The sequence below is a fragment of the Vulpes vulpes genome, chromosome 11, assembly GCF_048418805.1.
Source record: "Vulpes vulpes isolate BD-2025 chromosome 11, VulVul3, whole genome shotgun sequence".
Classification (NCBI taxonomy): domain Eukaryota; kingdom Metazoa; phylum Chordata; class Mammalia; order Carnivora; family Canidae; genus Vulpes; species Vulpes vulpes.
The window spans coordinates 35,399,396-35,426,012 of record NC_132790.1 but is presented as its reverse complement, the minus strand read 5'-3'; the positions used below and the strand labels follow the sequence as shown (position 1 = coordinate 35,426,012).

The 26,617-nt window shown below is 35.7% G+C and overlaps 1 protein-coding gene across 23 annotated transcripts in view; it reads left to right on the top strand.

Moving 5' to 3' along the window:
* The window catches only part of DLG2 (discs large MAGUK scaffold protein 2), a 1,531,179-nt gene that overhangs the window by 334,393 nt on the left and 1,170,169 nt on the right, over positions 1-26,617 (top strand). For 7 of the 23 annotated variants that reach the window (XM_072726077.1, XM_072726064.1, XM_072726059.1 and 4 more), the window contains exon 1: positions 22,431-23,758. The exons of the other annotated variants lie outside the window; for them this stretch is intronic. In XM_072726077.1, the coding sequence (XP_072582178.1) occupies positions 23,657-23,758 (102 nt within the window). In that variant the 5' untranslated portion in view covers positions 22,431-23,656. Of the gene's footprint in view, positions 1-22,430; positions 23,759-26,617 lie in introns of those variants that run through there. 23 annotated transcript variants of the gene reach the window in all.

Sequence of the window (26,617 nt, the reverse complement as noted above, 5' to 3'; positions counted from 1 at the left end):
TTTTTCATGTTTCTGGTCAAATCCCCTTTCTTCAGAAAGGCTTCTTTGAGTACCCTATATAAAATAGCTCCTACAGGGATCCCTGGGTGGCTCAGCGGTTTGGCGCCTGCCTTTGGCCTAGGGTGTGATCCTGGGGTCCTGTGATTGAGTCCCATATCAGGCTCCCAGCAGGAAGCCTGCTTCTCCCTCAGCCTATGTCTCTGCCTCTCTCTCTCTCTCTCTCTCTCTCTGTCTCTCATGAATAAATAAATAAAATCTTTAAAAATAAATAAAATAGCTCATACATATCTTACCATGTTCTCTCCTAATACTGCTTTATTTTTTTCCAAAGGGGTTATTGCTATCTATTATGTTAATCAGTTACAACTGTGTAGTTGCTTTGTTCCTTCCATTAGAATCTAAGCTCCATAAAAGCAGGGGCTTTGTTGTAATTACCCCTGTCTCCCCAGCGCCCAGAAGAGTATTCAGCAAATAGTAGCTACTCAAAAATATGAATGAATCTTGAGTGAATAAAGAAAAATAAAGTAAAGAGGCTAAGTGATCCAAGGTCAGTGAAGCCACCTGATTGTAAAACCCATGTTTTCTCTACTATATCAGACTGCTTTCTGCTAAGCTAGGCCATAGAAAATTTGATTATTTTAATATTTTCCTGGTATCAGCCATCACTCACCTGCCAGTGGTTCAACCAAGATAGTGATGTCTATCCGTTTGGAGAATGCAGTGTGAAATGGTTCATAATTTGCTGAAAACAAAGTAGATGAAACCTTCTATATCCCTCATACCTGTAGCCTACCACTAAAATTAAAGAAAGAAAAATCAATTGATCTAATTGTGTTTATTGCAAAACCACATTTTCTTTCTGCCTGGCATTCTAACCTCTCCTAAAGTAAGTATTCTTCAACACAGTGTTTTACACATTTGTGCATTGTGATCAATTTTAATTTGTTACTAATAATGAAGTACTTATTGCATTTACTTAAAAAATAAGAGTCTATTCAAAAATGTCAATAAAACAAAGCTTCTTTTACATTTCTGAGTGCTTTTTATAAGCTCTGGTACTGAGAACTGCATGTAACCATGGCTGATGTTTTGCTGTGCCACAACAGCTGATCTGGAAATGCCCATGAAATTATGGCCCCATGTTCCATTTATGTCACAGCACAGAGAAAGATGGGTGAGAACTACCATTTTAAGATATTTGTGATTTGTGTGGGAATTTCAGCAGGATTTAGTTGTCTGGTCAGGGTTTTCTCTTCTTTTAACAGTTTAGAACAGGAGTACCTGTTCTAAACTTGGCCCTGTACTCCCTAGATTCTTATATATAACACCTATGATTTTATAACACCTATGATTTTTACAATTATAATAAGCACTGTCACCCTTTAGCTGCTTGAAATCTTAGGCAAGTTACAAAAGCTTTGTGAACCTCCATTTCCTTAGATTTAAAAAAAATGAGATAACGATATTTGTTCCTTGTTGTTCTTTTCAAGGATTAAGTGAGATAAAGTACATGACTCTGATTAGAGCAGTACCTGACCCAGACGCCTAATTAGTATTAGTACTGTGCTTCTCCCTATGGAGCCTTAGAGTCATCTTTCTGACTTCTAACTTTCCCTCAAGAATGCGGTTGTGATGTAAGAGTAGGACATAGATTTGCCATCAATTCCTCTAATTGTCTAATTTTTTTTCTAGTTATCTATTCCATTCTTTTTCCCTCATAATATATCTGCCATCAGTTATATATACATTGCTAATAACAGGAAAATTTTTGGCTTAATCGGGTACCACAGTGCCTGGTTTAAACCTTACAAACATTGTATTTCTCAATTATCCCACCCAGAAACCACCAAGAAGTGTTAATTGTGTACTAAAAGCAAATTGGATTACCTTAGGATCTTTTCAACAACAATTTTACACTCAATCAGGTGGTAAGGCCATAAATTACACATATTGTACTAGTTTCTGGTTGAGGTGTATTTTGAAATCCTCGACTTTGCTCATTTGACATTCAACTTTGCATTTTTATTAAGTCATTTGAAAATATTCCATGTTTTTAATGCCCTGACTGGTGAGATAGAATTGGGAAGCAATGAAGATTTGATAGCCAGCTTCAGAGATCTTCAGTCTCTGGACACAGAGTTCATTCTGGCTTGAACTTAGGAGAAACTGTTTATTCTGTAGTTATTTTTAAAGTAACGTTAAAATGTATTTAATATACCTTATATTTAGTTTTGGAAAAAAGAACTGAAAAATGCTTTAAATATATCTTTTTCTCTTTAAACTCAGCAACAGGAACCTATGCCAGACCTGATCCCAAATCTTAAAATATGATGTAGTAAAATCCAGAGTCAGAACACCTGACTTCAAACTTCAACTTCTCTTCCTATGTGTTCTTGGAGAAATCAGTTTAATTAAATAAATCTTCATTTAATAACTTATTCAACAAATATTTGCTGAACACATCCTGTATGCGAGGCACACTTCTACTTGTTTTATTTTTTAAATTTTTAAATAATGATTTTATTTATTTATTCATGAGAGACACAGAGGGAGATGCAGAGACACAGGCAGAGACAGAGGGAGAAGGAGGCTCCATGCAGGGAGGCCAATGCAGGACTTGATCCCAGATCTCCAGGATCAAACGCTGGACTAAAGGCAGACACTTAACCGCTGAGCCACCCAGGCATTCCACTTCTAGTTATTTTAGATATAGTAGTGAGTAGAGCAGACAATAATTCAGCCCTTAAAAAAATGGCAACTTATGTTAATTGTTGGCACATGCCTGATTCTAAACATGAAGTAGATGTATAAGAAGGAATGCAAAAAGACTGAGATTAGCATCATACCTGTGAGGACCTTATTCTGAAGTCTTAATTTCTTTATTTTGGAAAATAGGGGGAAAAAAAGGAATTACACAAATATGCATATCTCAGTGGTGCCATGAGGGTCTGGATATCAGTTATAATCAAATCTGGTATTCAATTCAATGAAGAAGTATGAAAGCTGTGTTTTCATTATAATTGTGTAGATAGTTTTTTTGAGTGGAAAAGATATTCTAGATGGAACGCATGGAAAAATGTGGGGTCAAGAAATAGCAGCATTAAAAAAAAAAAGAAAGAGCAGCATTTGCTCAAAGAACAGTGAAATCTCTAGTTAGCAGAGTAAATAATGTATATGTAAGGGAGGAGTAGGTTATAAAGCTTGAAAGATCATTTCAAATACTCCTTTACCATCTCTCTTTGAAGATAATGGAAATTTTTCCATAAATTCTTCCTACCTTCCCTGAAAGAATATAATCTTTGTTTGACCTCTAGCAGACTTGTTAGAAGCCAAGTATTTAGAGGAGAGAACATTCAATTAATGGAGGACCTAGCAACCAAGTATATACACAGATGATTTAAAGTCTCTATAAGCCTTTGTTTCTTCTTCTTTTTTTTTAAAGGTTCATTTACTTATTTTAGAGAGAAAAAAAAAGTGTGTGTAGGGGGGAGGTGCAGAGGGAGAGTGTGAGAGAGAATCAAGCAGTGCCTGTCCTTTCCCCCTTCTCCCCGAGCTGAGCACAGAGACTGATGCAGGGCTCTATCTAACAACCCTGAGATCGTGATCCTGAGATCATGACCTGAGCCTAAATCAAGAGTCCAATGCTCAACTGACTGAGCCACCCAGATGCCCCTATAAGCCTTTCCTTCTTAAATATAAACCAAGAATAATGTTGACCTCATAGTTCAGGAACAAGGGACCAAGACTTATTTATTCTCCAGGTCATTTTTGGAAAGGTATGTACAAAGAAATTAAGGAATAAATGCACATGTGATACTTGTTTTTGTATTCATTGATAACACATAGCTGGGGATCAATAAAAGTTTTTTTTAATAAACAAATCTGTGTGTGCCCATCTCTTAGGAGAAAGGCAATGAAGTGTACAGAATTTTATATTGCTATGCAAATGAAAGTGTTAATTATCACCTCACTGTTCTCCATTTATTGGTGCACATGCTTTTTTGAGCATACACATGTGACCACTAGCTGACCAAGAATACGGACCAAATCTTCCTCAGATCAAGTTTGTTGATACCTGTCATTCAGAAAAGCTCACAGGATGCCATTTGATCTGCTGGGGGCCAGAGCAGAAGCTGATGGGTAATCTAATTGACAGTCCTTCTAAAAGCACCTAGTTTTTGAAGAAGAAAGCAGATTTTCTTGCACACAATTTCCTGTCCCAAGATCCAAATGGGAGAGCCCTGCAGCTGCATAGCCTGAAAGCAGATGTTGCCCTGTCAGGTGCTTTTGATTCTACTTGAGAAACCACAGGAAGCTGGTTGCAGACAAATCATCAGCACTGTAGGAAGGGGGGAATGGCAGCCTACATTGTGTGCTCACAGAAACATGGCACTTGGCCACAGAGAGGAAAGTGACTAGAGCTTGTCCAGAAGTGCAAATAAGTGGTGCCTGGCTGTTGCCTACTTCTACTTTGGTATAGAACTCCTCACACTGTGCTTTGAGGTGGAGTTGATTTTTGAGACATTTGTGTTCCCTTTTTAATTAAAAACCTTTTGATGGTTAGGACCAAGTTCTAACTATTTCGGATGCCCAGTACCTAAATTAGTGCATAAAAAGTATGTGCCATAAGATAGTTGCAGATTTCAGTTATTTGAACTATATTGATATAAGGAACAATATGGATAAGCGGGCCAAAGGCAGCCAGTGGGACCTGAACTAGTATTTATTGAATATCTTAGAACAAAGAAGAATATTATCATATTATGTCATTTACTTTTATTTTTATAGTGATCCTGTATCTATGCTAATATCATTTGCATTTTATTGTGAAGAGGGTTGGAATGTTTAAATGAATTTCCTAAAGTCATATATCTAATGTATTGTAGAACTGGAATTTAAATGCATGTTTGTCTGATAACAAAGCCTATGCTTTTTTTTCCCTTTGCCTCAAAAACTATTAGATTGTTTCCTTTAGTATGAGAGTTGAAATTTAGCTATCAAGAATTTAGCTATTTTTACTGCAAATTCAAACCAATGATATGTACAAGTTGTGTGGATATGGATGAATTATTTTATAATTTAAAAATTGTACCAGTATTTCTGGCCATTGGCATGGTTTTCAAATGCAAAGGAAAAGAAAATTTTCCATTATAGCTTTCAGGAACACTTTTGGTTGCCTATCCAGCATTCATTTTCCCCCTCTCTCCTTCCTCACAGAATCTATTGTTTAAGCACTATTTTCCCACTATAAAACCCATGTGCCTCAGGAGAGACAAGACCTACTTAAACTCTAAGGGTTGGCCTTTTTTGTCCAAGGTTAGTTCCATTCCAGTGAAACTTATCTACGGTCAATCCCTTGCCAGTGTTTGGTTCTGAATTGACCATGTGATCCATTTGGAGTCTATAACATACAAGGAGGGATTTCTCTAGGAAAGGTTATTCTTGATATTCTGAGAGACCTTCTGGATGCCAACTTCTTTCTTCTGTACACTGCAAATCATTAGGTGAAGTCCAGAACTGCTACAGCCATCTTGTTGCCTGCCTGGGGATATCAGATCTCCCTACAAAGGAGGAAGGCCAAGTTAAGAAATTAGCAAGGATAGTTCTTTCCTGGGTTTCAGCACCAATTAAAAGAGTGAAAGAGAGAGGGAGTGAGAGAGCGAGAATGAGAGCACATGCAAGATTGGCAAGGAATTAGATCTGACCCTTTTGGATTACATTATCAATGATGCTGTGGCCAAGAAATGTTCTTATTGTTTAAATACATTTAACTTGGGTGTTCTTTAACTTGCACCCCAAAGATAAAACTATCTTGCATCCACAAAGAAAAAAATGACAAAATTGACAAACTTGATCCTTTCTACTAGATCACATAATCTTTTTTATATTTTATGATTTACAACACATGGGGATCTACCATTTCTTATCATATCTTATTCATTAAGTTCACTTTATAAATTTAGAAATGGAGTCTCAGAGTTAAATGACTTGCTCAAAGCCATGGTTCAAATAAACAACTTGAACATTGGGGTTTCTAACTTCCAATTTAAAATCTCTTGCTTTTTATCTAAACTAAGCTAAAATGAAGAATAAGGGCAGTGTTAAGTTCATTGCTAATTTCTAATATAAAACAATAGAGTATATTTATTGTTATATTTATTTTTTAAATATTTTTATCTATTTATTCATGAGATATACACAGAGAGAGAGAGAGAGGCAGAGACATAGGCAGAGAGTCCTTGCAGGGAGCCTGATGCAGGACTCGATCTCAGAACCCCGGGGTCATGACCTGAGCCGAAGGCAGATGTTAACTACTGAGTCATCTAGGTGCCCAATTGTTATCTTTATCATGAAGAATTATTTGAAAGCATCAGTTTCTAAAGTCTAATAAGCAAAAAGAAAATCTAGACTTACTCTTTTCTTTCCTATTTTTTCAATTATATTTCTTTTTCTTTTCCTTCTTTTTTTTCCTCTTAAAGAATCACCTTCATCCTTGAGATTGATTGTGCAGTCCTCCCCTGAGTTCCCAGTGCCCACAACTATTAACCTCTCAAGCATAAAAATGATCTGTTCGTCTATCTCATCCACAGTATAAGCTACCCTAGGTCAGAAAGTATCTTATTTATATTTGTATACCCCACTTCTGGTGTTAGTAGTCCATTAATTCATTTTTATAGACCTGAGCTAAACCTCTATAATCAACATTTTTGAGGAGGAAGTCATTCTGGACAGCTAAGTTTTGTAGATAGTGGAGCATTAAATATACTAAGTATATAAACTTATACATTTAAATTCATTTCTGAATGTAAATCTTTATTCAATGTTTTATCTTTTCTTTAAGCTTAGAGATATAGGTGAACCATTTCATATAATGCTGTCCTCAGAAATTACTCAGGTATTGGCTGATCCACAATCACTGCTATTTTAATTTTAATCTTATTTATTTTTACTGCTGTTTTTAAATACTCAAATCTAGCATTCATTTATGTATTCATCTACCCCTGTTCTCTTTATACTTGCTTGCAAAGAATTTCCTTTTTTCATTTTTTAAATCTAATATGGACTTGAAATTCTCATATAGACCTTACATCTGGAATTGTTAAGTAAGAATATACTGTTTTTGAGTAAGGCACTAAGCCTCTTTTTCATAAATTCTGGAATATTGAACTCTAATATGTGAAATCTGGGCTTGTCTGTTTGAATTTTCAGTTTTTTTTTTTTTTTCCTCTTCCTAGTTTTCAGTGTTAGGAATAACTAGGAATAACTGTGTATTTTTTGTTGTTTATTTTGTGTGTGTGGTTTTCTGTTTTTGTTTTTTTTTGTTGTTGTTGTTTTTTGGGCTTTTTTTTTTTGTTTTTTTGGGTTTATTTGTTGGTTGATTTTTCTTTTAACTTCAGGACCTGGAGAGCAGAAATTTTTGTGGTTTATGTTTAGTTCCCCTTCCCGTAAATGCAGGTGGGCTTTCTGCTTTTCCCCCCTTAGACTTATTGATTTGTCTTTTTTCTCAATTAGTTTTTAATTTGTAACTGGCTGTGAGAGAAACCTTTTTGAGTAACTCCATGTACTTTTTGTTAAATTGAATAGAAGAATGTGTAAACATTAGCTCAGGTGGAAACTTGACTTTGCTCCTGCCTGCCTCATTTTAGCTTAGCATTTCAATTTTAAAAGAGATTTAAATATGTTTAGCATTTTTATAGAAAAGTTCTACCTTTTGAGGACACAGAACTATAAATTCTGTAATTAGTATAGTCAGAACTGAAGAGTTCTTCCTGAAAAGCTGTATTCACACAGGGGGAGTTTGCATAAAGTGTTTTCAGTTAAATTTTCAGAATTTGTTTCATGTTGAAATTTGCCACAGCATGGTACATAAGAAAGAGCATTTAAGAAGGTGTCACAAGGCCTGTACTTTCTAGCCCCAGCTGCACCTCAAATGCATTGTGCAAGAGTTAAAAGGTTTGCCCAATGTTAGCTATTTCTATGTGTAGAAATTACATATTGTCTGGCATACAGAGAATGTGATTCAATTCCTTTTTTCTCAATACAATATTTTTAGTAGCTCCTTGAGGATCCCTGGCCTATGTCGTTGTTGTTGTTGTTCAGAGTTCTATATTCATGTGTTGGCAAGATGAAATCTAAACTCCTTAGCTTGGTTAAACTACCTAACCAACCTCATGTCCTATTACTTCCCACCAAGAACTTTGTGATCCAACCACATGTGACCTCACCATTCATTGAGCATACTAGATTTTCGTGGCACTTACTATACCCTATGTGGAGCCCATCCCGACTTATCCACTTGGCAAATTCCTTCTCAAGATTTTGATCTAATGTCATCTCACTAAAGGGCTCCCTTGTCTTCTCTAGGCCACAGTAATTGCCACTCTCCTGGTTTCCCATAGCATGCCTATATAAACTTTCAACCCTCTTCTCACTTTGTCATGTCTTCTTTAGTATGTGAGTTAACAAGGTAAGTGTGTGATTAGTCTTGGCAAACTCAACACTTTTTCCTACTTTTGGCAAGTTGAACCCTACGTAGAATTCTACCACTTAACAAAGTAAGAAATTACTGGCTTATATATAATACCCATATGGAAAAATTAATTTAGGAGTAACTTTATTTAAAACCCGTACCAAAAAATAATAGAAAAAAATAAAACCCATACCATTGATTTTAATTTTATAATTCACTTAGAAAACTAATAAAACTCCTGATCTTGAATCCTAAACCCTCTAAGATATTTTAAATAAACATTATTGAGGCATAATTTATATAATAAACTGTATCTATTTTAAATTTACCATGTAATTGAATTTTGATAGATATATACATCTGTGAAGCCACTGCCACAATAAAGATACAAATAATTTCCATCAACTCTGAAAGACTCTTCATGCTCGTTTTTAGCCCCACCCTTCTATCTGTAGGTATAGATAACAATAGACCTTCTTTGTATCACAATATGTTAATTTCTATCTTCTAGAATCTTATATAAGTGTAATTATATAATTTGTTGAATTGAAATAATGATTTTGACATGTGGATATATCTCATTTTGTTTACCCACTTACCTGATGATATACATGTGAGTTGTTTCTACTTTGATGATACTATGAAAAAAGCTTCTGTAAACATTTGTATACAAGCCTGCATAGACATATTTTCATTTCTCCTGAATACTTAGAAATAGAATGAGAGTTTATGTTGAAGTTTTTAGGAAATGTCAAACTGTTTTCCAGGATGGTTGGACCAGCAGTGAATGAGAGTTTCAGTTCTTCCACATTTTCATCAATACTTGGAAATATCAACCCATTTAAATTTTAGTCATTTTAATGGGTATATTTTACCCATTGGCCCACTGGAAAAAAGAGTGATTATGTAGAGACAATAAAGTGGCTACTAAGAAAAGCAGGGGTCCTAAAGATAAAAAAAAAAAGAAGAAGAAAAAGTTATTCACTGTTGGAGTTCTTAAAAGTCTGGTCATGGACAATTTTCTCATATTCTTCTCTCGGATGTTAAATATCATTCATACTCAAGGGTTTGATGCAGTCTATTTAGAGACAAGGCACATACACTTCTTTTCTATCCCAGGTATTTACTATGAGATCTAGATATATGTATCCAATTTAGGGTTAGAAAAGATATCTTAAATTTAAATAAACAAACAAGAAGCAAACAATAAATAACAATGTCTCCCAACCCACACATAAGCACATACTCTGTTTTACCCCTCTTTAACTATAACCTACTTCAATGAATGACATTACAAATTATCCAGGTATATATAAATCAGAAACCCAGAAGTCATTCTTGATTTTTCCCCCACATGTGATCTGGCACCAATGCCTCTTGCTTTACTCTAATATGTTCCTTGAGTCCAACCATTTATCTTTGTTTCTCCACCTAGTACTCTAGTCAAAATCTCCATTATGTATTGCCTACATTACTGAAAGTACCTGCTAGATGGTCTATCCACTGTTCTTATTACCCCTTTTCAATTCTCCACATTGCAGCCACAATGATTTTCTTAAAATGTGAATATATCATTTCCCTCTTTTCACATAAATTTTTATATATATGCCTTCACACGTGTACACACATACACTTGTGGCCCAGATGACTTTGAGTAAATTCTACCAAGCATTTAAGGAAGAAATAATACTAATTCCATGCAAACTATTCCAAAATAATTGAAGAGGAAGCAATATCTTCCAGTTCATTCTATGGGACAAGTATCTTATATCAAAAACAGAAAATTTAAGAAAGCAATACTTTAGACTAATATTCCTCAGGGACATAAATGCAAAAATCTAAACAAAATGTTAGTATATTGTATAAAATTATAGTATGTGACCAGGTAAGTTTTATCCCAGGAACATAGTGTTGTTTAATATTCAAAAGTCACCATATAAACTAAGAAAAACAATCCTATCATCTATCTATCGATCTATCTATCTATCTATCTATCTATCTATCTATCATCTATCTATCATCTATCACTCGTGAGAAAATCCATTATCTATTCCTGATTTAAAAAAAAAAAAAGAACTCTCAGCAAAGTAGTGAAATTAGAAAGGGACCTACCTTAACCTAATAAAGAACCTTATGAAAAAGCTACAGCTAATATTATACTTAATACTGAAATATTGAATACTTTCACTTTATTATCAGAAACAAGACATCTACTCTTACTACTAGATATCTACTCTCACTACTTTCATGCAACACTATACTGGATGTTCTATTTAGCATCTTGAGGCAAGGAAAGGAAACAAAGGAAGAAGTAAAACTTTTTATTTACAGATGACATGATATAATCGAAAGAATCTACAAACAAAGGGGGTGCAAATTGGTGAGTTTAGCAAGTTTGTAAGATAAAAGTTTGCATACAAAACTAAACTATTTCTACATAGTAAGAATGAACACTTAGAAACTGAAATCAATAAAACAGTTCTATTTACAGTAGCAAAAAATATGAATTACTGAATTATTTAGGAATAGATCTGATGAAAGATGTAAAAGAGCTGTACATTAAAAATTATAAACTGTTGCTGAAGAAAATTAAAGATGACCTAAATAAATGGAGAGGTACTTTGCTCCTGAGTTGGAAGACTCGTCACTGTAAAGATGTTCATTCTCTACAAATCAGAGATTCAACACAATCTGTATCAAAGTTCCAGAGCAATTTTCATAGATATCGACAAGCTAATTCTAAAATGCACATGGAAATTCAAAGTATCTAGGAGAGTCAAAAGAGCTCTGAAAGAAAGAACTGGTATAAACATGGTATATGTGTAAAGGTAGATATATAGGTCTATAGAAAGGAATTGAGAGTCCAGAAATAAATCAGACTTCTAAGAACAACTGATTTTTGACAAAAGCATACAGTTCAGTAGAGAAATGAAAGCTATTTTGGTAAATCATTCTGGAACAATTGGATATATATATATATATATATATATATATACACACACACACACACATATATATGTATATACAAAAAGCTAGATCCCTACCTCACACTGTATATATAAAATTAACTTTAAATTTATCATAGGCCTGTGTGTAAAATGTAAACTACAAAAATTCAAGAAGAAATCAAAGGATAACATCTTTGTGACTTTAGGCACATTTCTTGATATGATGCCAAAAGTATGAACCATAAAGTAATAAATTGGACACGCACTGTTAAAAGAGTGAGAAGACAAGCTCCAAACTAGGGAAAAAATATGTGCAAACATATATCTAATTAAGGTCTTACATCCAGATTATATAAAGAACTCTCAAAACCCAACAGGAAACAACTCAATATCAAAGATGACCAAAAGATTTGAATAGACACTACCAAAGAAGATAAACAGACAGCACATAAGCACATGAAAAGATGTTTAACACCATTAGTAATAAGGGAAATACAAATTAAAATTACAGTGACTATACATCTATTAGAATTAAAATTAAAATGACTGACCATATGAGGTTTTGACTCGATCTGAAGGGACTGAAGTTCTGATACACTATTGGAGGGAATTAAAAATGGTGCAATCACTTTGAAAGTTTCTTAAAAATGTAAAAGTATACCTATCATGTGATCTATTTGAATCCAATAGAAAATATGTGTATATACAAAGACTTGTACACAAATATGCTTATGTAGCCCCAAATTGGAAACAATTCAAATGTCCATCAACAGATGAATGAATAAACAAATTATAGTATATCTTTGCAATGTAGTATTACTTAACAATTAGAAAGAAATAAATGATTGATGCACACACATTGATGAATCCCAAATATTTGAGTGAAAAAAATTCAGACAAAATAATACCATATGATTTCATTTATATAAATTTCTAGAAAGTGCAAACTAATGTGTAGTAACAAAGACCAGATATATGTTTGCTTTGGGATGGGGACTACAAAAGAGTTGAGGATCAGAGATTATAAAAGGGCATGAGGAAGCTATTGAAGATGGTAGATACATTCACTGTCTTCATTGGGCTGACACTTTCAGCGATGTACACATATGTTGATACTTACCAAATTTTACTTTACATATTTGTAGTTTATTATATTTAAATTATAATTCATAAAGCTACTTTAAAAATATTTCCCCCCCCAAAAAAAAACAAAAACAAAAACAAAAAATAAAAAATAAAAATATTTCCCAAGTAGTTTCCTAAGGCTTTTAGAATAAAAACAAAAATCTTAAAATATAGTTTGCATAGTCTGACCTTTACTTCTGTCAGCATCTTCTCACTTGATGTTTGCCCTTGTTTTCTGTGTTCTAGTTATTCTGAGCTTATCTCAGTCCTTCCTATGCTCTTTGTTTTTGGCATCACATGTTCTTTGTACATTTTATTTCCTCTACTTGAGATGCTTTTCCTTACTCCATTTGTCCAGTAAATTCCCATTCATGTTTCAGATCACTTTCCCAATTATGTCTTCTCTGAACTTTCTATTAGATGAGATCTCTCTATATGCTTTCATGGAACAATGAATCTCTCTCTGCTCAGAGTGCTTATCCCAAATTGCCTTCCTCACTAATTTCCATGAGGCCAAGACTGTAGTGATCTACTTAAATTGTATTCCAAACTTAGCATAGTGTGTAGCACATGATAGACACACAAAAGTATTTGTTGAAGGAATTGAATGAATAAGAAAATAGTAATTGAGAGCCAAAAATGGGAAATGAAGTAAATATGCTGACATTATGAAACCAGCAAAGACTTTTCTGTGGTCAGATGCTAACAACTTGAGCAAACACAATTCAGATCTTCCAACACATTATACTGGAGACTGACTATCCTTATAATGAAGGGAGAGAGCACCAGCAATTTTAGAGTGGGATTAATTCACACACTGTAGTAAAATATAGTTTTCTCACAGTGATCTTATTTTAAGCAAATGGGAAATGGAAATCTACTTAGGCTATATTTATAATTTGATGCCATCAAGGACTTTAACCAGCATGCTTGCAGCTTATTAAGAGAAAAAGAGATAATTGGGTCATAATCTTAATTCTATAGTATGTTGCCAAAGAATGTAAGAGAGATCTGATGTCTTCAGTAGTTTCAGGCAAGCATTTGTTTCATTGAGTATTCACTTCACTTTGTTTGGGTAGGATTAGCTGAGGGCCCCTGCTTGCAAAATAATAGAGTGGTGTTCTTCAGGGTAAGTAAGTCACCTCATTTAGCACTTGCAGCTAGAAGAACCATCTATTGTTCAGATGAAAGGAAACTGATAAGGAAAATCTATTTGTAGTAGTGAAACACAGTGGCAATATAAAGCCATTTAAAATGAGCTGTGTTTTTGACACAGTCTATCCATGAATTGCTGCTTTCAAAGTTGAACTCTGATTTAGTATATATTTTTTGGACAATGAAGAGTTTGCCTTTGTTTCACAGATGGGCAAACAATATAAAAATAGAATTATTTATTGCATAGGAGTTTTGCTGTGTTTGACATATACTTGAGATATGTTTCTTGGCTAGATTTGGTATGTAATGAGTGAATGAATAAAGGAATGAATTAGTGAACAAATTAATATTGTTAAGCATTCATTGATAATAAGTGCTAGGTCAGCAAAATAAATCAATAAAATGGGTGACGGGCACTGAGGGGGGCACTTGACGGGATGAGCACTGGGTGTTATTCTGTATGTTGGCAAATTGAACACCAATAAAAAATAAATTTATTATAAAAAAATAAATAAAATAAAATAAAAATTCAATCTGGAAAAAAAAGAAAAGTCAATCTCTAGAATGGGAGAAATATTTACAAATCACATATGTATCTGATAAGGGATTAGGATCCAAAATATATAAAGAACTTATTAAACCAGATAGCAAAAAGATCTCCAAAACCCCAAAAATTCAGTTAAAAATGGGTAGAGGAAGTATGTAGATATTTTACCAGAGAAGACATACAGATAGCCAGCAGGTACAATGAAAAAGTTCTCAATATCACTAAGGGATATCAGGGAAATGCAAATTAGAACCACAAAGAAATACAACACCACTTTTGTTAGAATGGCCATCATCAAAAAGACAAGAGATAACAAATGTTAGTGAAGATGTGGAGAAGAGGAAATCTTTATGTACTGTTGGTGGAGATGTTATGGAAACAACCTGAATGTTCATCAATAGGTAAATGGATAAAGAAGATGTGGTTTATACAATGGAATATTATTCAGCCATAAAAAGAGAAATCTTGCTATTTGTAACAACATAGATGGACCCCGAGGACATCATGTTAAGTGAAATAAGTCAGACAGAGATAGGCAAGGATTGTATGATATAACTTATACATGGAATCTAAAAGAGCCAAACTCATAGTAATGGAGAGTAGAATGGTGGTTACCAGAGACTGAGGAATGGGGTAAATGGAGAGATGTTGGTCAAAGAGTACAAACTTTTAGTTATAAGATAAATAAGTCTTGGGGAGCTGATGTACAGCATAGTGATTATAGTTAATGGTACTATATTATATATTTGAGAGTTGGTAAGAGAGTAGATTTTAACTGTTCTCACCACAAAAAAGAAATGGCAGTTATGTGAAATGATGGAGGTGTTAGCTAATTCTATAGTGGTAATCATTTGACAATATATGACTGTATCAGATCAACATGTTGTGCCCCTTAAATTTATGCAATTGTATATCTCAGTTATGCCTCAATAAAAAATAGAGCTTTTATAACTGAAAAGTACAATAACAAATTAAAAACAAAATAAGTGTTTTAAAGAACTAAAGACAATTAGTACATGGAAAGGTTTCTGAAGAAATTACCCTCAGTGCAGCATAAGCAGCTAGTAACAAATATAAAAGAAAGAGAAAGTAAATATAAGTATAATTATAATCTAAGAAAAAAAGCATAAGAGAATATAAGAGAAAGAAAAGTGCAAAGTGATATGCCTTCACATTTTTAATAATTGATTAAAGACATGAATTTTTGGATTCATTTTGTAATTGATTAAGGACACGAATCCTTAGATGTGGCCATCACAAAAAGACTTAGACAGGATAAAGTAAGTGAACTCCATATCTAATTACATTGGAGTGAATCTCCAAAACAACAAAACAATGAACAAAATCAATCATGTGAAACAACTGAGCAATTACAGAGATAAGACAACTGGATTTGTTCTTCAAAATACTTGGGAAAAATAGCTGGCAACCTAGAATTTATACTCAGCTAAACTGTCATGTAAAAGTCTAATAAAATAACCAAATAAAATAAAAGTAACATTTTCAGAAAAATCAAAAGATAACATTTTTGCTTAAATATCATCTATAAGATACTTATGGAGGATAAAACTGAGTCCCTTAGGATTTTTCATGGAAATTTAAATTGATACAAACATAAATTGACTATTATACATTAAATTTTTTTTTAGTGTTCATGTTCTTTGCACCAAAAATTCCTTATCTGTAACTTTTAGCCTCATAATTTTGTTATGGATATGTGCAAATATTTGCCCATAAGAACATTTCATTTTTTTTTCATAATATTGAATTAAGAAATATTTTTGACCTACAACAAGAAGGGGCCTATGAAATATGCCATGAATTATTGAAGTACTATGGCATTATTAATGCCATTTTGGTACAAAGATTTTTGTCTAAAAGCATGAATAGGTACCAAAGGTATGTTATTTTCAAAAACAGCCCACACTGTTATATATAGTTTGAATACAGTTTTGTTGTGGTATTATTGGAGCTATCTCTTCCAAAATATTACAATTAGTTATTTCTGGCAATGGAGTTGTGAGTACTTTCAAATTGTTTTTTTGTTCCTCACAGTACTTTAAAATTATTTCTAGGGATGCCTGGGTGGCTCAGTCAGTTGAGCATCCTACTTTTGGTTTCAGCTCAGGTCTTGATCTCATGGGTCATGGGATCAAGCTCTGCATCAGGCTCTGCACTCAGTGGGAGTCTTCTTGGACTGCCTCCCTCTGCCCCTTCTCCCATTCTCTCTCTGTTTCTGTCTCTCTCTCAAATAAATTAAAAAAAAAATCTTAAAAAAACAAATAATATTTTTTAAAATTTAAAAAATAAGATTATTTCAACACTAAACTTTGCTTTTGTACTTAGTACTTATTTGTAATAATATTTTTTCTATCTTTGGTTATGAAAAAATGTAAATATGTATGCCAGGCACTTAGATCAGGTACTTTCACAAATATGGCATTTTAGTTAATCCTCATAGGAACCCTATAATACAGGTATTTTATTTAACAGTCCCTCCCGGTTTTTTAATGCATGAGAAAATTAACCATCAAAGAGGCTAACTGATTATCTCAGTTATATAGTAAATGCAAAAGCTAGGACTGGAACTCAAGACTCAAATCTTATTCTTGTAACACTAAAATCAACAGATCAACAGGTCTAAAAAAGAAGTGATATTTGTTTGTTTTTCTTTTATTCAATTTTCATACTGAAGATAGTTTGTCCAGGTGGTACAGATAGTGATATTTGGAGTTGCTTTTTCAAAATGGTATTAAGGGTAGAAGTATACATGATAAGAAGTCTTATAGGCAAAAATTTGCCTTGCCTTATTTTGAAGCTGAGGACAATCATTATTTCAGAATACTAGTTGCTAACACAAAATGTCAAAATTGATTTTGAATCAGTGGGCTGCCTTTCCTCAATAAAAGCTGTATTCTTTCCAACTAGGAGGATGGGAGCTTGGGGCCTGGATTAGGAGATAAACAAAGATCCATACTAGTTCACCTAGGGCCAAGGTAGGAGCTATGGAAACTCTGGTTCAACTCATGTATTCATTTGTTTATTTACTCATTTATTGACTCAATCATTCCAAATTTCAGGTAAACACAATTATTTCAGATACAGGTCAGGTAAACATGCTAACTATGATTCAAATAAAGGTCAACCAATAACTAAATGTGACTGGCCCACATACATAGGGGCAGATGAGTAGAAATGGAGGAATCAGAAATGATAGAATATGAAGAGTCAACAGTCATGGGGAAAGCATCATGCATTTTATTTTTTTTTATTATTTATTTATTTATTATTTGCATCATGCATTTTAGATTCAGTTTTATAGAGTCTGAGTCTAGTACAAACCCTCACTTGTGGGTATGTGTTCCTCAGTAAGAGAGACTTCAAAGAGCTGAGAAAGTATGTGAGGAGACTTGGGGAGAGTATAATTTGTGAAGGAAGTTTAAAGAGTCAGAATTGTTCAGTATAAAGATATTATACATATTGTGTGGGTCTAACAAGTTTATTCTTTCATGTTAAATTTTCTTGAAAAAATAAAATCAGGACATTAACATAAAGCTCTTCCAATTTACTGAGTGCCTAGAACAAACCAGGTAAGAGTGATAGGCATTTTGAAATATATGATCTCATGTAAGCCTAATAGCAATCCTATAGCATTATTACCATTTTACAGAACAGGAAAAGGTGGTTCAGTGAAGTTAACTAGATTGGTCAAACATTCTTAGGACTTAGGACATTATTACCGTTTTACGGAACAGGAAATGTTGGTACAGCAAAGGTAACTAGATTGATCATACATTCTTAGTACATTTATTAATAATTATATACTTTGTTACTGTTTTAAAAAGAGCTACTCTTAGCCTTTATTTCTTAAGTCTCTTCAATTAGTCTGTAAACTCATTGATGACAGACATATTCATAGGCTTATTTGCCTTACATATTTGAAGAAGCACAATGATAAAAATGCAGTTTGTACTAAAAACTTATTTATGATTTAATTACATGAAAACAGTTTTATTAAAGATTGAATGAAAATAAGTGGACTTCAATTTGCAGTGAAAGGAGAAGGGAAGGAGCATAAGTTGAAATCACACAGCTATCATTGGCAAAACCTACTGTGTCTGATTGGCTCCAATGTTCTGATGTTTTCTAAATCTACCACAGTTTCTTTCTTTTTTTTATTAAGATTTTATTTATTTATTTATTCATGAGAGACACAGACAGACAGAGAAGTAAACATAGGCAGAGGATGAAGCAGGCTCCATGCAGGAAGCCCGATGTGTGACTCAATCCTGGGACTCTGGGATCACACCCTGATCCAAAGGCAGACACTCAACTGCTGAGCCACCCAGGCGTCCCCACACTTTCTTTATAAGAATCACTAGGAAGGGGATCCCTGGGTGGCGCAGCGGTTTGGCGCCTGCCTTTGGCCCAGGGCGCGCGATCCTGGAGACCCGGGATCGAGTCCCACATCGGGCTCCCGGTGCATGGAGCCTGCTTCTGTCTCTGCCTGTGTCTCTGCCTCTCTCTCTCTCTCTCTCTCTCTCTCCCTGTGACTATCATAAGTAAATAAAAATTAAAAAAAAAAAAAAGAATCACTAGGAAGAAGTCCCTCGAATTAATAATAACAAACCCTATTATGGAAAGTAGGTGAAAAATAGAGATGTGTTGGCTGTAAGAAAAAGCCAGAATGACCTATAACAACTTTGCTCCTTGGGTCAGATTGATTGGGTTCAAATTCCAATACTATAACCCAAATATATTGTTATCTACTGTATTATTGTTCCCAATATTCTCTCCTTCCTTCCATTGAAAGGATTATCCTTCTACAGATGACTAGCATCACATTTGCCATATGACCTGCCTTGGCTAATAAAATGTAAAGAGGAAGAAGTCTGTAATAGCTGAACAGAAATCTTAAGAGCCACTGCATATTCAGCCATTAATCATTTTTCCTTTTGTTGTGAAAATATCATGCCCCTGATAGACGCTGTTTTTCTGTTCATGGAACAACATGGGTAGAATCAGAGTCAAGCTGTGAAGGACATCTAACATGAAAGAGAAATATACATTTGTGGTTGAAAGTCATGGAGATTGTTTTTTAGTTGATTCATTAACTAGTATACCAATTTTGTTAGCATGGAGACATCTCTCTGATTCAATTTCCTTTTTTAAAAAATAAGAGTTAGTGGTTGTGGTGATTAAATAAATTAGTGTAGATAAGGTACTTAAACCAGAGCTGAGCTGGTAAATATTTCTCTGAAGAAGAAAAGTCTTGATCCATAGTGTTTGCCAATTTATTTGGTGTAAATACTTCCTCCAAGGCTAATTCCAAGTTATCATCTGATGTCACTGAATGGGAAGTTATAAAAGAGGTACACACATTGGACTCTCAAAAGTAGAGTCTGGCTCCAGCCCATTGCTGAATTTAGAACAGTGCACATAGCAAACACTATATTTGAGCATATCAAATAGTAAGCACTATGGAAGAGTTTAATGAAGACAAGTGACTGAATGAAATTCTTAAATTTCCTTTACATTCTTAAGATTCTATATTTGGAAGGCAACTCAGAGGATTTAAGCACTGGAAGTGAACTTAAAGTGGCTGGTACACCCATTTCATCATGATAGACAAGCGAATTAGGGCCTAGAGAGGCTGGGTAGCTTGCTCAAAGTTATCCAGTCAATAAGAAGAAACATCAGGGTTCTTAGAGTCTACTACACTCTTTCCCTCCCAACATAAACACTTCTTTTTAAAACTTGCTATGGAAAGGATCAGCAAAGAAAGAAAAGAGGATAAATAGCTAATTCTTCTTACCTTGTCTCAATTTCTGATTGGGAGTAATAATAATAATAATAATAAATAAAATATTAAAATTAAACCCTGGTCATGTCTATTGATAATCCTATTCTTTGGGTTTGTAATTTTAAGTCAATTTTGATGGAAGTTGTCATTGGGAAAAATTTTTAATAGTGTGTAGTTGTCATGTACCATTTTGAAAAGTGATGATTATTAGAACTGGAAATATTACCAATCATTGAAATGTCTAATTAAGGGTGGTTATTTTGACTAATAAAATGAGTACATCATCTCTTGGCATCCCCAGTAATATCTCCTCCTAAAAATATTGCAGTATATCCCCATGCAGAATACTCCCAAATTAGTGCTTTTCAGACCAATAATGCACTGTGTTCATATTTTAAGGTAAGAGTGATTCATTTTTTTTAACCATAGTGGTTACTGGCTGTAACTATGGAATGCATTGTCATGGAAACCACATCCCCCCTTCTCCCCCTCTTCAATTCACCCCAGAGCTATTATTGAGAAACAAGAATTAAAGGAAAGCATTTTGTCAGATGCATATGAGCAGATAACAGGTACACACACACACACACACACTGTGTGTGTGTGTACATGTGTAGAGGTAAATGAATTCTTCCATTGATTAAAAGGAAACAATAAAATATTAAACTGAAATAAACATTTTTCTTTATATATTGCCTTTGGCTTTCTCAATCTAAACCAGCACAAAATGTAAAATGAGAAATAACTTGAACATAGCAGCCTTAAATGCTGCCCTAGAATAGGAGGTCAGCCTTAGCTTGGGTAATTCATTAGGGAAGACTGTGTTAGTTATTATTGGAACATCACAATATAGAGCATACAATACTTTTGGGGTGTTTGAAATCCAAATTATAGGCTAATGAATAAGGGAAATATTGTACAACTTTTTTAGAATCCATTCGCCTTTGGAAAAACAGCCATAATTATAGATGCTCTGTAGGTGGAAGTGCTCACACAATCACACATTTTATGGTAACATAAAAGGATAAAATGATAAGGGGTACACTTAATGTGTGAATGTGATTTTAGGACTCTACAGAAGTCACCAGACCAGAGTTCTCCTAAAATGTGACCTGATATGTTTAAGCACATAGCTTTAGACCTCCTGAGTCTCAGCAGCCCCTAGATGCATGACAGATTGAAACAGTCCTGATTGCCAGCAGGGGATTTGACTAGGTAAGGATTCCTACACTTAGGGTAGGAATCCCAAAGGCTGAGGCATAGCTGCCCTCTTCAACTAGAGTCAGATTTGCCTCAAATTTTACTGTCTTTTCATGCTGATCTTTGCTCATCATTTGCTCCATGTTGGCTTCCCTTTAGGAGGTCTTAATTTAGTAGGCAGGACCCATATTCCTCTTAGCAAAAGGCTGATTAAAAATCCAGAATCCTTCATATCCTCCTGGCCTATGGAATGATAACATAAAGGTTGAGCCTGAGAATCCCAGGGAATTATGCAATTCGGTTTGTTTTCCATTAATTTGACCCATGAAGGTGGGGGCAATCTGGATATAGCCAGGTGAAATAAAATTTAGAGGGCACTGCCTTTGACTTGACAATTTGCAAGTTGGTGTTTTTGTTGTCGTTCTTACTGAAACTATTTAAGTTTGAATTATTTAGTGGTATTGGGGCTCATTAATTTAAAGTATAAGTGGTCTGGTATTCTCATGGAACTGCACCAGAAAGATGTAGTTCTGGCTGAGTTTGCTATGGATATTTAGGACTATTTTGTTGTTTTATGTCAAGTACGATCTGGGGTCAACTCCCAATCAGAGACTTTTAAAACTGCCATATTCGTGTGAATATGATGGGTCTCATCCTTCTCAAATAAATCTGGAGTCTTTAGAACATGCTTCTGGAGAAGTGTGTGATATCTCCTATGATGTTGCTTTGTAAACTATCTTCTGTCACTTGTCTTTGAATCTCATCTTCATGCCTTATTGATTGTGTGACTTGGTCCTTAGTTTCTTCCTCTAGAAAAATGTATCCAATAATACCATCTCTCAGGCTAAAACATTAGGCAGACTATATAAGTAAAGAGCAGCTGTTATGTACCACCATGGCTTACCAGAGGAATTTCTTTACCATCTCTAGTCTTCATGACAGCTCTGCAAGGTAGGGGTGAAAGCCCCAATTTACAGATAAGCAAACAGAAGTTTAAACATTGTTAAGTGACTTACACAAAGCCACTCAGCACAAGAGCCAGAGTCTAATTGCAGATCCTGACGTCTTGCTCTTTTTCCACCAACCATTTGTAAGGCATGGTGCCAGACACTCAGGTGGCACCAAAAGGGTGCTAGTTTTACCCACTTCCTACTCTTCTGCATGGCTTCCTATCACTTTTTTTTTTTTTTTTTTTGTCTCCAATAAGCAGTTTTGCAGCTGGGCCAGCCACATGCTGATTTTTTTTTTTTTTTTTCTGTCTTTGGCAATTTTGATAGCCTCACTTTAAAAAGGAAGAAAAAGAAAAAAAGAAAAAGAAAAAAAAAAAACAGTAAAGCCTCCACCAGTCTTGTCATTCATACTTCCAGAAAGGCATAAAGATTTCTGGGGCTTTCTAGAGCCTCAAAGACATCAAGGTGGGGAAGGGGCTGACTCTTGCTTTTTGAGTTTGAAAAATGTTATATCAGAAAAAGCACTGGTTCTGAGGCAGAGTCTACCACCTAGGGAGTGAGTCAGCTCACTGACCCAGAAGTCAAGGGCATAGGGCCTCAGGGAAACCGTTTCCAGTGCACTTCTACCCGAGGTCCCTTTCCCGGCCATTAACTCAGGCACACCAGTGTTGGAGGCCAGCGTGGACAATGCACCCAGCAGGGTTTCACAGGGGCCTCCCCTTCTTCAGAGCTCACCCTTGGAGGTCTCCTATGGTGGGGGTAGCAGCGGCGATGGAGGTCGAGTGTGGTCTCAATTCCCATATCCCGGGAGCCCTCTCACACCGACCCCAGAGATTCCTAGCTTGCACGGAGCGAGCAGCAGGCTGGACTAGGCTGGCGAGCACCTTGCTCCCTCCCTCTGTCGGCCCCTCCCTTCCACCCCACTTGCCCGGCCAGCACTCCCCACGGTGACTCTGGATTGCAGCAAGCCACTGGCTTTTTACCAAATCGGGAGCTGCAGTATTTTTTTTTTTTCCTTCAGAGAGAATAATTTCAGCCCCCTTCAGCTCGCATGACAATCTTGTGTGACTGGGGCGAGTAGGCGGGCACATCCTTTTACATGCTAATACTGCCCCACCTCCTTTGAACCCTCCTCTAAGCGCCTGGCTCCCTTTTATTTTTATTTTATATATATTTTTTCAATTAAAAAAAATTTTTTTTTACCTACTCTAAATTCACCATAGGGGGGGAAGCCCTTCTTGGTTCTGTCCCTCCCCCACGCCTCGTTCCCCAGGGAAGGGAGACCCCAAGACGCTTGTTACTTGCCCGCGTTGCTTCTACCCGGGCGCTGGGATGGCTGCGCGGGGTGCAGGGGGCAGCTCTCGGAGCGGCTGCTCGGTCTAGGCTGTCACTCCATGTGCCCGGCGAGCACCGTGTTCGGGTCCCCCAGCGAGCTGCCACTGCCGCAGCCCGAAAGGAATGTCCCCTGTTGTTAAGGACCCTGACTGTTTTACCCCAATGATTTGCCACTGCAAAGTTGCTTGCACCAACAACACTTTGTCGTTGATGTTTGGATGCAAGGTAGGACGAGGTTCATGTCTTTTTAATGCATGCTGCCTCCCTCGGGGGAGCTAACAATTCCTTTTGTTGTTTGTTTATGTGTCTGCTTGTTGGGAGAGTGACAAAAGCTACGACTTGCTCTGCCCTTTCTGGGAGCTGGCTGGGTTTGGGGGCCTTGAGAGCGCACTGATTTTTCTGGCATCCGATGTTGGGTTGTAACTCCTTTGTGGCAGGACCCTGGTCTCTAATGTACCGAGGTTTCGAGAGCAGATCTCCTCGGGAAGGGGGCGCCTTAGGTGACTCTGTGCTTGGGATCTTGTTATACATTTAGTTAGTGACTGGGCTTCTGGATGCTCATTTGTGAGCTCCTGATCTCATCGCAGGTTACCACTGCCTGGAGCCCCGGACCCAAACGGCCCACAGTCAGGGTTATCTGGGATGGTGGATGTGCTTGAGAGGCAATTGAACATATCAGTTTGCAATTTGACACTTTTAAATCTGAGGAGCTTATTTTTATTCTAGACAGAATACCTAGAGATAGGCTCATGTTGCCCCTAATTGTGTATTTTTCTCTAAGCTTATAGAATCTACTCTAAATCAACACTCAGAAATTTTATCGAGATGGTGCACTCAGTGAAGTTTCTAACGAATAACTGTCCCACCCCAGATTTTTGTAAAGGTGATTGGTGCTCCCAAGGAAGTGAGATTTGAAGTTTTGATTTGAAGAGCAGGTTACCATTCATTCCTCCTTGTGCCTAACTTTTTTGGTGGACTCCAAGATGCACCCCCTGAAAAAGATGCATATAACATGGTATTTGAGCAGTCTTTAGTCCATGAATGATCTGAGTGCACATCCCCTGACTACTAGATATACACCTTCACTTCTTTTCATTATGAAAAGCTGGGGAGTTTGTCTGGCCTGTCTGTATGAAACACTTTCATGGCCACTCTTATGACTCTAAGAGTATCATGCAAAAATCACTTTCATAAGTGAATAAAATCACACGATCCCTGTTGCCCTGAAAGATAACACTAGTGACTGGGTTGGACACTGACAAGCACCTATGCTGTAGAGTTAATGAAACATACACATTTAACCTCGTGGAGAGCACTCAGAGGAGGTATAGATGAAATGGTAAAATAGGGAGTCAGGATTATGAGTGTTAGACTGACGATGCCTAGAGAATCTCTCTTCTCTGAACCTCTTGTTTTCTACCAAATGAGAGGTATAGATGAGGTGATCTTTCATGCCTCTGATATTCTCCCCCGATTCTTTTGTAAGATCATTTAATGGTAAAGTTACTGCCAGAGATTTACATTTTTATTCAACATAGTAGATTGCACCTTAGAATCAGTTAAAAAAAAATGATCCTATTAAAGAATAGCTAGATGCTCCTTCTGAAACCCTTGGAAAGGTCTTAGAGTTTTAAGGTTTATGTATTCATTACTGTCAGGAAGATGTATGTGAATGAACAGCAACAATATCCAACTTGCTAGTTCCTCTTCCTCACACAACCTGCTACACTCCCCTGTGCTTCTATCCACTCACTTTTCTAATCGTATTTACAGCAGCATCTTAGCAATGGCTAATATTTAAAATTTATTCACATAAACTTATGAGAATTGCTTTGCAACACTAAGTGATTATTAGCAAAGGTGAATTATTTGTCAAGAGAAATGAAACACAAGCTAATAATCAAATAAGATAAGTTATTGGTGTGGAAATGTTGTTGAATATGTGTTCAACCCTTGAAACTCATTTTCAAAGAAGTTTCTTCTATGCTGTTAAGTTTCCCACTGATTTGCAGACCATTGGAGGGAATTGGTATAAATACAAGCACATGGGATCCCTGGGTGGCGCAGTGGTTTAGCGCCTGCCTTTGGCCCAGGGCGTGATCCTGGAGACCCAGGATCGAGTCCCATATCGGGCTCCTGGTGCATGGAGCCTGCTTCTCCCTCTGCCTGTTCTCTGCCTCTCTCTCTCTGTGACTACCATAAATAAATAATAATAAAAAAAATACAAGCACACTTTTTTTTTTTAATCTGAGGAATTATATTAACTTCCTTTAAGTTCTCTTCCTCTTGGTGTTCTGGTTTGAAAAGTTCAGTTTGTGAGAGAGAACCATATCAATAGCATGAAACACCTTAATCCTGTGTGTTGGTAGACATTGTTCTATGGAAAAGAAATCAAGTCTCCATGAAAATAAAATATGCTTTTAGAGGGTCTACCTCATTCCATTTTGTCAAATACTTGAATAAGATTATTCTTAAGCCCCTATCTGATGGATGACAACAGAACATAATGTGGAAAACTTACATATCTTATAGGTCTGGGTTTCAAAACTAGAAATATCACTTACTAGATATGCAATTTCTCTAAGCCTCAGTTTCCTCATAGGTAAAATGGCCACAGTAATAACTACTGCCTTACATATTGCTATGTCAATGTGAGAAATGCAGTTTAAATGAGATACATGAAGTGCATAGTATTTACACATTCATCAGACGATTGATAGTTTTACTTAGCCTTGGTTATTTTTACAGCTCTACTGAGAGGGTTGTCACTTATAGAAGGACCTTCTTTAACTGTTACTTCTTTGGATAAATTGCTTATCTTTGCTGTGAGCTTGATCATCCCTTCTCTTAGAGTTACTTTACCCTAGGTGACAAGTTTATATAAAATGTAAAAAAAACATTTGTATATTGATAAAACTTTCATAAAACAAAGAAGATTTATGAAAATGAATGAAAAACTGACACCATGGTTTTACTCAATAAACAAATATTCCATGAGCAACCAATCAGTGCTAGACATTGGAGATGTGGCAAGAAATAACTTTTGTCCCCCTATGGTCTCAAAATTAAGTGATGTACTAGACA